We start from the raw sequence: 12,082 nt of genomic DNA, 5'->3' as shown, positions 1-12,082 counted from the left end.
AGGGTCTGAAGGACAGCCGTGGCATCTGCTGATGATGCCGCACCCCCCGCGGCACTCGGCTTCAGGCTGTGCCCACCGTCCCAAGACTCACCCACATCTGTTATCCCAAAGAAGGTCCGCGCCAACCCCGCCGTGTGTCGAAGCCACACCAACCTCGCGAGATCCCAGTGGGCGTGGTCATGGATGAGGACGAAGAGCGTGTGCGGATTCCGAGAGGAGTTTTGCAGGAAGGACTTGAATCTGGCCTGCGCCTCGGCATCCAGCTTCAGGACGTACCGCTCCGCCCTCTGCTTGGTCACGTGCTCCTTCTCCAAGCCCAGCTCCAGCAAAACCCCTGCGACACAGCGGAGACCCGTCGGTGACTCTGACCACCCGCCGCGGTTTTCACTCACGCGGCAGGCACCCGAGGGTCCTTGTCGCCATGGCCAGCGCTGTGCTGGGCCCCGAGGCTGAAGGGATGCAGGAGACGCGGGGGGGTGGGGGGGGGCAGGCGGCAGCCGCTGAGGCAAATGACGGAGCCGGGCAGAGGCAGATCTGTCCACAGCTCGTGTACACGTGCACAACAGCGCCCCCAGCGGACACAGCAGAGCTGGCTCCGCGAACCCGCTGAACCCAGGCATGGTGACCGCAGGGACGGGAAGGGAAGGTCCCGCCCCCTGGATGAAATCACCTCCCAGCCTGATGATGCCCCGGGGCTGTGGGCTGCACCTGGCCGGTGACTCCTGTAAGACATCGGCTCTCTGTGCATTTCACATTTAACTCCTTAAAGGAGCAGGGAAAATGCATTCAGCTGGACGTCAACACAGAGGTCGCTGACCTGAGTGGGACGGAGTGAAAACTCAAGTCATGGTAAAGGATCATAAAATCCTGGGCAAGTCGCTCTCTCCCAGCTTCGGGTCTCCGGATCTACAAAATGCGGGTGGTATTTCTTGCCCCACCTACTTTAGAAGCAAAGACTGGAGCTCTGAGGCCAGTCTGAACTTAAGTGGATCGGAGCTTTCCCACGCAGACACCCCGACGCGCCCCTGCAAGGCCCCGCACCTGAATGCCAGACGTGGAGCAGCGTCTGCTGGTAGGTCACTTCCGAGGGCGGGATACAAATCAGGAAGTCCACCTTCTCGAAGGAGCCCAAGTCCAGGTTTTGGGTGCTGGAATCCGCAATCGAACACACATGGGAGAGGAGCTTCTGAGCCACGGCCAGTTGGAAGGGCCGGGCGTGGCGGGGCTCCGGCCCGTAACCTGCAACCAGAGCCGCCGTGAGCGCGAGGCGCCCCGGGCAGCAGGTGGCCCCGGCCCTGGACCTCTGCTGGGGAACCAAAGAGGGGGCCCCGTGTCAGAGGGGCACGAAGAGACAGGGAGAACGGGGCGCCTGCTCCGGGCCGCGCACCACTGTGACCGCTTCACGTACCGGTCGCGATTTAATAATAAAAGGGTGACCGGAGCTCGGGGAGCACAGAGGTGAGGAGCTATTCTCCCCGAAGGGGACAAGGACAGCATCCCAGGGAGGCTGATGCTGAGTGTGGACTTTGGAAGTGGCTGCAAGAGGAGACATCGCAGCTCCTCGGGAACTTGGTACAAATAAAACATCTCAACGATGTGTTGAGGAGCTGGAGATCGACACAGAGAAAAATGCGCCATCTTGGGAAAAGAGGACAGATGTACATTTCGGGGCAGACGAGCTCTATCAGGAAGGATGTCCAGTTTGCTGCTAAGGAGAAGCCCTGCCTTCCGGATGCGCTTCCGACACCACTTCCTTGTGGCCTCAGGGGTCCCGGATGCTGCCTCCCCAGCCCAGACCCGGCCACCTGCTCCTTCTCACCACTCACCTGTGCACGTCGGGGCCCCACCGACATCCGGGGACACTGATTTGGTGGTGGCAGAGGAGGCGGCAAGCGAGGACGAAATGTGGCCTTGATTTTCCTGATGAAATTTGTCCAGCAAAACGTCAATGTCGCCCTCTGCCCACAAGAGAGAGAATAACGGAAATGGGTTTCGCCTCTCGTGAGGTTCAGCAAACACCTACGGAACACCTGCTGTGTACCAGGCGCTGTCCTGAGCCCGGGGAACCAGAGATAAAGGAGACAAGGAGACGTGGCCAGTCCTATCGATGAGTCCACGGCCTGTGAAGGAAGCCACACCGTAGGCGCCAGGGCAGAAGACCGAGGTGGTAAAGGACCGGAGGAAGGGGTCCCCGCCCCCCTTGAAGGGGGCTGGCAAGGTTTCTGGGAGGAAATGGGTACATCTGAGGGGTGAGGAGCCAGACAAAGATGGGGGAAGGGCACGCACAGCCCGAAACCCACGGAACGAGGCGCAGAGAACGCACAGCCGCAGCGAGAAGCCTCAAAGCAGTTCGGAGGGGCAGGCAGGAGCCCTGGCGGACAAGGCCTGAGGGGGACGGGCACAAGGCCCTCGTGTGCCCCCAAAACGGAAACGACAAGGCCCCCGCCTAGGACAACCCACAGCCAGTGCAGGAAGGTGGCAGCCAGCGACCATGCCAGCCAGGGCCTCTGACGCGGAGGCGTGGGACGTAGCCGCCGCCCTGCACAGCCAGGTCACGGCCAGCCTCAGCGGGTCACTGGGCGGTGGGCTCCGTATGACCTCCCTCCTTGCCTCTTCGTTTATTTCTGTCTTATCCACTTACGAATCTGCAGCTGTCCAACTACAAGCCTACCTGGGCAGAGGGAGCTAAAGAAGGCCCCCAAGGAGTCCACTTTCCCCGTAAGCAGGGCGTAATTGACTTCTTTCTGGTACTCCGCTGGGGTGAGGAGGCGCTCGGAAAGGATCCGGGCTTGGTATTTTCCTGGAAAACAGACAACAACCTCCACTGGGCCCCTCCCCCTCCGAAGCAGCGTTCGAACTCCTTGATGACGGCTTTGCGGCTCACCGGTGACGGCGATGCAGGAGTCGATGGCGGCGCTCCGGCAGGCGCGGATGATGACCACGTAGTTGGTCTGGGCCAGCTTGCCCTCGACGAGCAGTCGGAACATCTCGGAGAGGCCCTCGGCCAGAGAGTGGGCGCACTCGATGATGTGCACGCTGTCGTTGCAGGAGCTGGCGGCCAGGCCGGCCAGCCAGGCCAGCTGCGCCGAGGTGACCTGCGCCCCCGCGCCGGGCGCGGGCGGGGAGGGCTGCGGCTGCCGGGTCTCGGGCAGGTGTGACTCGCGCCAGGAGCGCAGGAAGATCTGCTCCAGGTCCTCCATCAGAGGCACCTGGTCGGCCGCTGGCAAGGACAGGCGACAGGCGGGGGGAAGAGGCTTCAGCGCGCGCCCCGCACGGCGGCTTCACACACACACACGCGCGCCACAGGGCGGCTCCGGGCAGACGCGCGCCCGCTCATTTGAAAACCGCTCGCTCTAAGTTATGTACGTCGCGGCGATGACAGACGGCCGGCCGGGGAACAGAGGAGGAAGCGAACGCAGCCCTCGCAGCACCCGCCCAACAGAAACGACTCCTTCCATAGAGTTCTCACTTTTTCTGGTTCATGTTCAGATTGTAAACCGCAGGGGGACTGTGGGCGTACAGCTTCGGGGAGTGTCTCCTTCCCGCCACACCACAACCACGTTTGCACGAACAGCGCTGCTCATGGACACAGGGCAGCCGTGACGTGGAGGCGTCACTCGCTGAGCAACATCGCTGTCAGTCTTTTCGCGGCCTCCGAAGAATCGCCTTTGTGACTACTTCTGCAGTACACATCTCTGTGTACGGAACATAACGTCCTCAGGCCGAATTCTCACAAGCGGACTTACGGAGCCGAGCAGTACACATGAGCAGGCTGTTTCTGGATGGTCTAAGTGTGGCGACTTATCACGACGTTAATATAAAGGGCACACGAATGTACCGGTGTTATGACACCCTGAGCTCCGCTGGATCCCGTCATTTAGGTCGTTACCAATCGTCTGGGAAAAGCCTTGTTGGATTTACTAATTTGCATCTCTTGGATAACTAGTGAGACGGGATACTTTCGACAATGTGTTTCCTACAGCTATCATCCGGTTCGTATGTTCGAACTTTACATTTGCATGAGCTGGAGGAAGGAGCGTCCCCCTTCGAGGTGGAAGACCCGTTCCCGGCCGGCTCCGCCCAGCGCCAGCCCCGGAGCCTCAAGCTCTCTCATGACGAGGTTCCCTCGTGTGAAGACACGGGGGGCGCACCCCCCGCTCACTGGCCCGTGCCGAAACCCGCTCGGATTAGCTGCTGCAGCTCCCATCTGTAAAACCTTCCCGCCGGCCGCAAAGCCCGCTGGGACGGCTGTCCCGGCCACACTTGTCTTCCCAGCTCCGTTTTCTCTAGCCCGGTCCAGTGCGGCTTTTGTCCCCACGCTCCTCAAACACCACCCATCAAGGCTGCCGATCACTTCCACGTGCCCAAACCCGACTCATCCCTAGGCCGGCAGGTGCGTCACCGCCACAGACTTTGACCTCCGTAGTTCACTCCCCGCCCGCCAGAGCCGGTCGGGGGTGGCCAGCGACGAAGGCTCGCGCGCATCCCCCCTGCGGGGAGTGCCCTACCAGGGGCTCCCACGGAAGGGGAGGGAGACTCACCCAGCTGGACGAGGTAGTAGACGGTGAGCAGGAGCTGCGTCTCCTGCGAGATGGGCTGCGAGGCGCAGGCCCCGCGCTGCTCGTAGGCGCGCGCCGCGGACTGCGAGTTCTGGTAGCACGTGTACAGCAGCGGGCTCACGACCACGTCGTCCAGGTTCCCGCAGAGGTAGGGGAAGTTCCCGTGGCCTGTGGAACGACGGCATCCGCTTGGCGCTCGGCGGCCGGCCTTGGCCTTGGCCGCAGCGCAGGGCCCCGGGGCTGTGGGTCTCTGAACGCAGGAGCGCTAAGGCACGCAGGCGCGTGGCCCCTGGGGGACTCGGCGCCCTTTTCTGGGGAAATCCCAGCCTCGGGCCCTCGCTGATCCGATGGAGGGCCTGAAGGGCCTCTGCTCTGACAGCTGAGCGGCTCGGGCCTACGGAAGTGGGGGAGGAGCCGGAGAAGCACACGCCATATGGAGGGGGGTTCGGCTTAACACGGAGGGGCCGTGTGTGGCAGGAAGTGGGGAGAACTCGGGGAACAGAGAGGGCGGCCTGTGTCTGAGACGGGTGGCTGTGAGCGCAGGTCTGCGGGCCCCACCCCGACTTCTCGAGGCTCCTGGAGCAGCACCCCGCCTTGCTCCTTCTCTCAACGCTGTGTCCTGGGGGCCTGACACACGGTGACCACGCGCGGAGCACACGCGACCTGGGGGCCAGACACACGGTGACCACGCACGGAGCACACGCGGCCTGGGGGCCCGACGCGCGGTGACCACGCGCGGAGCACACGCGGCCTGGGGGCCCGACGCGCGGTGACCACGCGCGGAGCACACGCGGCCTGGGGGCCCGACGCGCGGTGACCACGCGCGGAGCACACGCGGCCTGGGGGCCCGACGCGCGGTGACCACGCGCGGAGCACACGCGACCTGGGGGCCCGACACACGGTGACCACGCAGCACACATTCATTAGCCCCGGACACAAACGGAGATAAAGTCTGGCTTCGCTTCGTGCTTCTGCACGGTGACCACAGCTCTCTCCGCCCCACCACAATCAGATTTCACAGTCGGAAAACACTCGTGACGCAGGGAGACAGCAGGACCCCCTTCCTGCCCCCCGCAGCCCCCGGACCGGGGATCCCAGTCTGAAAGATGAGCAGGGGGCCGGGGACCCCTCTCCAACCCGCGGCGCTCAGCGCTGGGCCCCCGCGGCAGCTCGGCGGGGCGGACCACGTGCAGGGACACAGGAACGGGCGAACGGCTGTCACGGCACAGAACTGTTTTACGGGGGCTCGTGCTGGGAATCCGTGACGAGCTCCGTAGCCCTTGCCCTCTGACCCGACACGTCTGCTTGGTTCTTCCGTTGCCGGGGCGAGGGCTTCGGGGTTTGCTCAGGACACCCTTGGAGTCGCGCTGGAATGACGCCTGGGTGCTGCCCGCCTCTCGGGCCGTCCGTTAGGCCCCCTGCCCCTGCCACCTGTCGCATTGCACTTGCCTTTAAATATCACCGGCTTGGCCTTGCATATTTTCAGCAAGTTGTCGGGGACGGACACTGGTTCTCCAGAGGCCACGACAGGAAAGGTGAGTGAAGCTGGTCCCGCCAAGCCGACCTGGGGCACGCAGGGCATTCCCGCACTCTCTGGGGACATGCCAAGGGCGTGAGGAAGACACGGAGATGAGGCGTCCCTCTCCAGCAGACCTGACGCCAGACCCGCCACAAATCTGCCACAACCTGACGCTTACCCCGCCCTCCACCCCCGCGGGAGCACCCAAGTCCCGGGCTCGCAGACTCCTCAGGTTGAAAGCATCTCTAAGGGGGCTCAGTCCAACTTTCCCCACCAAAGGACCTGGTCCCCTTGTCTTCAATATCCCTGCCAAGTAAGCGGCAAGCTCCTTCTTAAATTCTTGTAGGGTCTGGGAACTCACTGCCATACAGCAAATCTAATACGTGGGAAAAGAGCTCACTTTGTCCAGCCTAAGTCGGCCTCCCGAGTACTTCTCACTAACACACGTAAAAATACACGTGTGCCAGCCAGCACCACCACCACCACGAGTGCCTGAGCCTGGGTTTTGGGCAAGGCTGTTGTCACTTACCGCACTTAGCTCTGTTCCCGCCTCCTTGGGAGTAGCCACTATCTGTAGCTGACGGAGATTCTGGAGACCACCCTTTGTGGCGCTTTTTGGGGGGCCCGGAGTTTGACACGACACCTAGACAACATTCAGAGTATGGATCAGGCTGTCATCGGGGACGAGCTGCAATAACACAGTCCCCTGACTTGGAGGACCCTTATTTGTTGTATCAAAAAAAAAATCAGTTTACAATGGGTTTTAGCATCTAGTTTGGTATCTAGGCATAAGAAAACGTCCTTATGGGTCAATCTTTGTAAATGTTTCATCCCAAACTCATGCAGGTGTCTAAGCTTCATCTCAAAGCCTTAGCTCCTTCATCTTTAAAATGGAACAATTCAACCTACTCTGAAAATGCTTTGATCAGGACTAAAGAAAATATATGTAAAGCACAAAGTTTGAGCCCAATAAACGGTAGCTACCAAGACCCACATCATCACCATCATCACCATCACCGTCACCACCATCATCATCATCACCACTGTCACCATCATTATCACCATCACCATCACCATCATCATCACCATCTTCATCATCATCACCATCACCGTCATCACCATCATCACCATCACCATCATCATCACCACCATCATCATCACCATCACTGTCATCATCACCATCTTCATCATCATCACCATCACCATCATCACCATCATCACCATCGTCATCATCATCACCGTCATCACCATCATCACCATCATCACCACCATCATCATCATCACTGTCATCATCACCATCATCCTCACCATCACTATCATCATCACCATCACCATCACCGTCATCACCATCACCATCATCATCATCACCATCACCGTCATCACCATCATCATCATCACCATCTCACATTCTGATATGTTAATCCATGCCACTGTCAGCAGCTATGTTCAAGCCACCAGCTCGGTGTCACCATTTGGGGGCAGTACTGATCCACCTGTGCTCCTCTCCCCACCACGGCCTTGAAAGCTAATTTCAGACTTAAAAAACCCAAGGGGAACAGAAGCTGGTGCCCACTGCTGTTAATGAGTCATCCTGCCCACGCCGGATGACAGCATGCACATGACTCACTATGTTCCTGGGTTATTCAAAATATCAAGAATTGGTTATCATATTTTTTGACCAATTTTTGATGCAAAATTCCCCCCACATTTAGAGCTACACCTGCAACCCTGACTGCACATTAAGCTCATCTGGAAAACATTTAAAACGCCCTTTGCCTGAATGCAGCCCCATCCCCTGTAACCCCAGCAGGCCGGCTGAGGACCCGGGGTCCCTGGTGCCCCTCATCGGATCCTCTCAGCCGCCCTCAGAGCAGACGTCTTTTCTCCAGATGAGGAGGGAACATTTAGCCAGAAGACTTGTCCAAGATCCCCGAATAATGAGACCAAGTTGGGTTTTGGATTCATATTTATCTGATGTTCTTCCCATGACACCACATTATCCCCTACTTCTCCAGACCCCCAGAGCCCTCCCAAAACATGGCCCACAACGAGACAGGCCACCTGCCCCAGGACAGGCTCACACTACTTCTTGGCACAGATGCATCACTCAGCCCAAGGGCCCAGGCACCGCCCCATGGACTCAGTAGGCACATGCTGACCTGGCCGGACTCTTCTCCTAAGCAGCAGCGATTCCAGAAGCTTGGAGGCCCCAGCAGGACGGCTCCCACGTCCCCCCACCAACGCCTTGACCCAGAAAGGGGCAGGACCCCCGGGACAGGCATGCTACCTAGCGCCGAGGGCCATGGCGTGGCCGGCAGCTTGTTCTTCACCAGCTGCTGGGTCTTTGGAGAATCTTTGCCGTTAAAAACAGCCGGACCCGTTGCTGCAGTTTGTGAGGGGTGGTCAGAGACTGGTCCTGAGCAAAGAGGAAGTGCGACAGAGGAGGTCAGTTCACAGGACGCCCTGTGAGCCCGGCAAACAGGAACTTACTTTTCTTCCATTTTCCCAAATGAGCTTTTCTCTGACAAGTGCCATTGGGAGTTCAGACTCGGTGATATGGCCCCACCGAGCAAACATACACACACACACGTGCACACGCACGCCTGCCGTGCCCCAGGGAGCGCTCCCCGGTGCAGAGAGGACAGGAGGGGTGTGAGCAGCCCCCGAATCCCAGAACTGCCGCTGAGACTGCTCACCTTCCTTCCACCTTCTCTTTCACCCTCCGGAGTTGAGGTTTGGATCAGACACACTCAGGACGGTTGTCAGGTTGCCAGTTACTCGGGTCTGGGCTTCTCTAAGGAGCTGCGGCTCCCCGGATAATTCTGGGGACCCCTGTGGGCTCTGGTCTCCTGAGGCTCACTGCACTGGCCCTGCGACCTTCCTTAACACCCCTGTGTTTCAGATTTCTCGTCCACAAGATGGGGGCATAACGGAGCTGTTGTCAGGATGACGTGAGTTAAGAGAAGCCACGTCCGTAGAACGGGGCCTGGCAGGCAGCCAGCACCATGAGAATTTGCTATTATTATAATCTTACTTCATTCTTACAACTACCTGGCAAATTGGACAGAAAAGATTTTCTCCAGCTTCACAGATGAGGTAACAAAGACTCAATGAGTTTAAATGAGTTGCTCCAAATCGCCCGGCCAGAAGACAGCAGCACCGGAACTTACACCCACGGGTGCTGATGGCGAAAACAGTGCTCTCTTCAGTTGCCATGGCGACAGAGGTCCCAGGCGGCCCGGGCGCAGTGGGGACGACAGCAGGTGTACCACGTGGGAAGGAGGCATCTTGCCTCTGGCACCTTCCCACCCCAGGCGCCGCCTCCTCATCACAGACGTGATGAGCCAGGTGTGGACAAGAGCGTGGCCCACGCTCAGGGCCGTCCACAGACCCTCCGGGCAGGAGGAATGAGACCGGCCAACCGTCCCGAGTCCCTGAGAAGGCCGCTACCTCCTGTGGTGACAGCCACCGTGCTTATCAGGTCTGTTCAGGACGGCAAAATGCCAAGCATATCAACCAGAAACACCTGCACCTCCCAGTGCCCGTGAGGCCCCAGGCGAGGACCCAGGTGAGCACCGGTGAGCATCAGTCACCTTCCCGGCAGCATGACAGGAGACGAAGGCCTGCTCGCGGGGGCTCGTCACGGCCCACCGAGGTGCTCACGCAGAGCCGCGGAGTCCTGGGCATGCGGCGACGGGCGCCGTCTGGCCTTCCCCGCCCCTCCCAGGAGCTCTGTTCCAACCCCGACTCAGTCCCCGTTACAGAGCAAGCTCTATGCTGCAAACTGGGGGTACGGAGGGACCCTAACATCCACCCCACCCACAAGGGGATCACGCCGCACGGCAAACAGGAATGCAGAGCACCTTTCCACGTTAAGAACATGGCATTCTGTATGGGGAACTCGGCCCAGCACAAGGGGAAACGCAAAGGCATCGTAGGAAAAGAGGACACAAGCTCCTAGTTGTCCCGAAGGTTCGGCCGCACAACCCAGCGCCGTGCGGACGGCACGCCAGGCCGGCGGGGTGAGCTGCCTCACCTGCCTGCTGCGCTCCCGTGGGGACGCCCGGGCTGGTCCCAGGAGTGGGCTCGCCGGAGAAGGCAGCCTGAGGCCCAGAGCTGTCCAGCGGTGGGAAGAGAGGACCAGAGCCGGTTCCGGTGGTGCTGGGCCGGCCTCGGGACTCTGAGGACACGAGACGTGTGCGTGAAAACCGGCTCCCTTCCTGCCACTGCCCCGGTCATGACCTTTTCCCAGGCCGGGCCGTGGCCTCCCTCCACTAGAGGCCAGTAGCACTCTCCCATCCTGAGGATGGAAGAGGCCTCCAGATGCTGCGAAATGTCCCCCGGGAGACAAAACTACCCTGGCTGCGAACCTCTGCCCCAAATGCTTGCCTCAGGAAGGCAGAGCACAGTGCGGCCCTCCGCCAACTTTTAAATGGCCACATGCTTAGGCTGAGTACAAACCGAACACCTGGAATGCAAAGCAGTGTTTTAATTTCGTGGGGCTGACCTCACACCTGCCACCGTGCCTGCTGTAGGCCCTCTCTCCCCCGAGGCCTCCCAGCAGGCACCCTGGCTCACCTGGAGGACATCGCCCTCACACGCTCCACCCCCTTCGAAGCCGAACTGCTCACCTGAGCCTCTCCAACAAATGAGGGGTCCTTTGGTTAGAGCCCCTTGCGCATTGCGGACCAGGTAATACTTCAAGTGTTTCTGCTTCTTGGGCTGAGTGGTCAGCTTAAGATTTATGTGATTGGAGAATTCCGTGAAGTAGCAGAAGCCTTTCTTTCCACAGCCAACGCAATTCCCAGAGAAACCTGGAGGAGCAAACAAATCGTGAACATCTCCAACTTACCTCCAAACTCCTCTTCAGGTAACAACACAGTTCGTGAGACGCTGACCAGTCACGTCCTCTGCCACCAACCAGAGAACTGCAGAGGGCAAAGGTCCCCAGTCGGCTTCCACTGGCCCAGAGGTCAAGAGGGATGTACCTCAGACGGAAGAAGGACCAAGAAGATCCTGGTGATGGGGATGGGCTCAAGGAAGCTCAGAAGATGGAACTTGCTCAGGGGCATATTAAAAGCCTGCACGGAGAGCGAAGAAGCTTCCAGGACAAGGGCCGTCCCATTGGACTGCCTGCACTGACCACGGGCCTGCGATAACCTGGTTCGCCCCTGTCCCCTTCAGCACTGGCCGACTGCGGCATCCCAGAGCAGTCAGACCACCAACGCTGGGCACCCCGGGAGACCTCTTGAGTCCAGACTTCCGCCCTGGAGTCGAGTACTTTGATTCTGCAAGTTACTGAAAAGAAGTGAAGACCGCGCCCCCAGGGCAGAGCCGGGACAGGGGCGTCGGGCTCCGGGCACCGAGCCGCCCGCGGAGTGGAGACGCGGTGCAGGGACGTGGCTGCTGTGGGGTCCGTGTCCTGGGACACGGGGCCGGGACGGGCCTTTCTGGGGGCTGAAGCTCTGGGAAAGCTGTCTACACAGTGGCAGTGGCGAAACCACCTCCTGCGATCTGTTAAAATCCAGAGAGCAGGCCTGAGAAGAGCTGCAGGAACCGTAACGTCCATTCGAACGGTGCTCATGAGAATGGCCGCTGACCACGAGAGACAGGCGACGCTTGCCTCCTATGAATGCCCTGCTGACACGGTCGCAGGAAGGCCTTCCTTAGGACTCTGCTTCCCCCAAAACCCCCCCACGCCCCATCTGGCTTTATAGTGCAAGGCCCGTTGGGAGGGGAGACCTTGAAACGGAGGCTGGTTTATTTTATCATCTTCCCTGGCTGACAAGTTTACAAAGGTCCTTTCAACTTACGCCATGAGGGCCACACGGCTCTATCCCTGAGGCCTCTGGCTAGCGCCCAAAATGACATCGGTTGGTGAAGGTTCAAAACAACTCCACGGAGAAACGAGACATCTACAGTACAGAGACCTGGTGGACTCGCTGATCTATTTTATTTTAGGCAAGTTTAACATTCCTTAAAAGGCCTGAGAACAAAGGATAAC

General features: G+C 59.5%; 1 protein-coding gene across 14 annotated transcripts in view; it reads right to left on the bottom strand.

Annotated features, from left to right (window-relative positions):
- The window catches only part of GREB1 (growth regulating estrogen receptor binding 1), a 91,257-nt gene that overhangs the window by 32,464 nt on the left and 46,711 nt on the right, over positions 1 to 12,082 (bottom strand). For all 14 annotated transcript variants that reach the window (XM_036224626.1, XM_036224624.1, XM_036224628.1 and 11 more), the window contains exons 5-15: positions 10,710 to 10,892; positions 10,115 to 10,258; positions 8,366 to 8,494; positions 6,608 to 6,721; positions 6,009 to 6,152; positions 4,542 to 4,727; positions 2,885 to 3,220; positions 2,672 to 2,800; positions 1,827 to 1,958; positions 1,042 to 1,239; positions 154 to 334 (exon numbers count right to left, since the gene is read on the bottom strand). In XM_036224626.1, the coding sequence (XP_036080519.1) occupies positions 154 to 334; positions 1,042 to 1,239; positions 1,827 to 1,958; positions 2,672 to 2,800; positions 2,885 to 3,220; positions 4,542 to 4,727; positions 6,009 to 6,152; positions 6,608 to 6,721; positions 8,366 to 8,494; positions 10,115 to 10,258; positions 10,710 to 10,892 (1,876 nt within the window). The remainder of the gene's footprint in view (positions 1 to 153; positions 335 to 1,041; positions 1,240 to 1,826; positions 1,959 to 2,671; positions 2,801 to 2,884; positions 3,221 to 4,541; positions 4,728 to 6,008; positions 6,153 to 6,607; positions 6,722 to 8,365; positions 8,495 to 10,114; positions 10,259 to 10,709; positions 10,893 to 12,082) is intronic.

Source organism: Rousettus aegyptiacus, unplaced genomic scaffold (assembly GCF_014176215.1).
Source record: "Rousettus aegyptiacus isolate mRouAeg1 unplaced genomic scaffold, mRouAeg1.p scaffold_m13_p_7, whole genome shotgun sequence".
Lineage (NCBI taxonomy): Eukaryota > Metazoa > Chordata > Mammalia > Chiroptera > Pteropodidae > Rousettus > Rousettus aegyptiacus.
The sequence above is the reverse complement of the archived record's forward strand: the minus strand, read 5'-3'. Positions and strand labels throughout refer to the sequence as shown.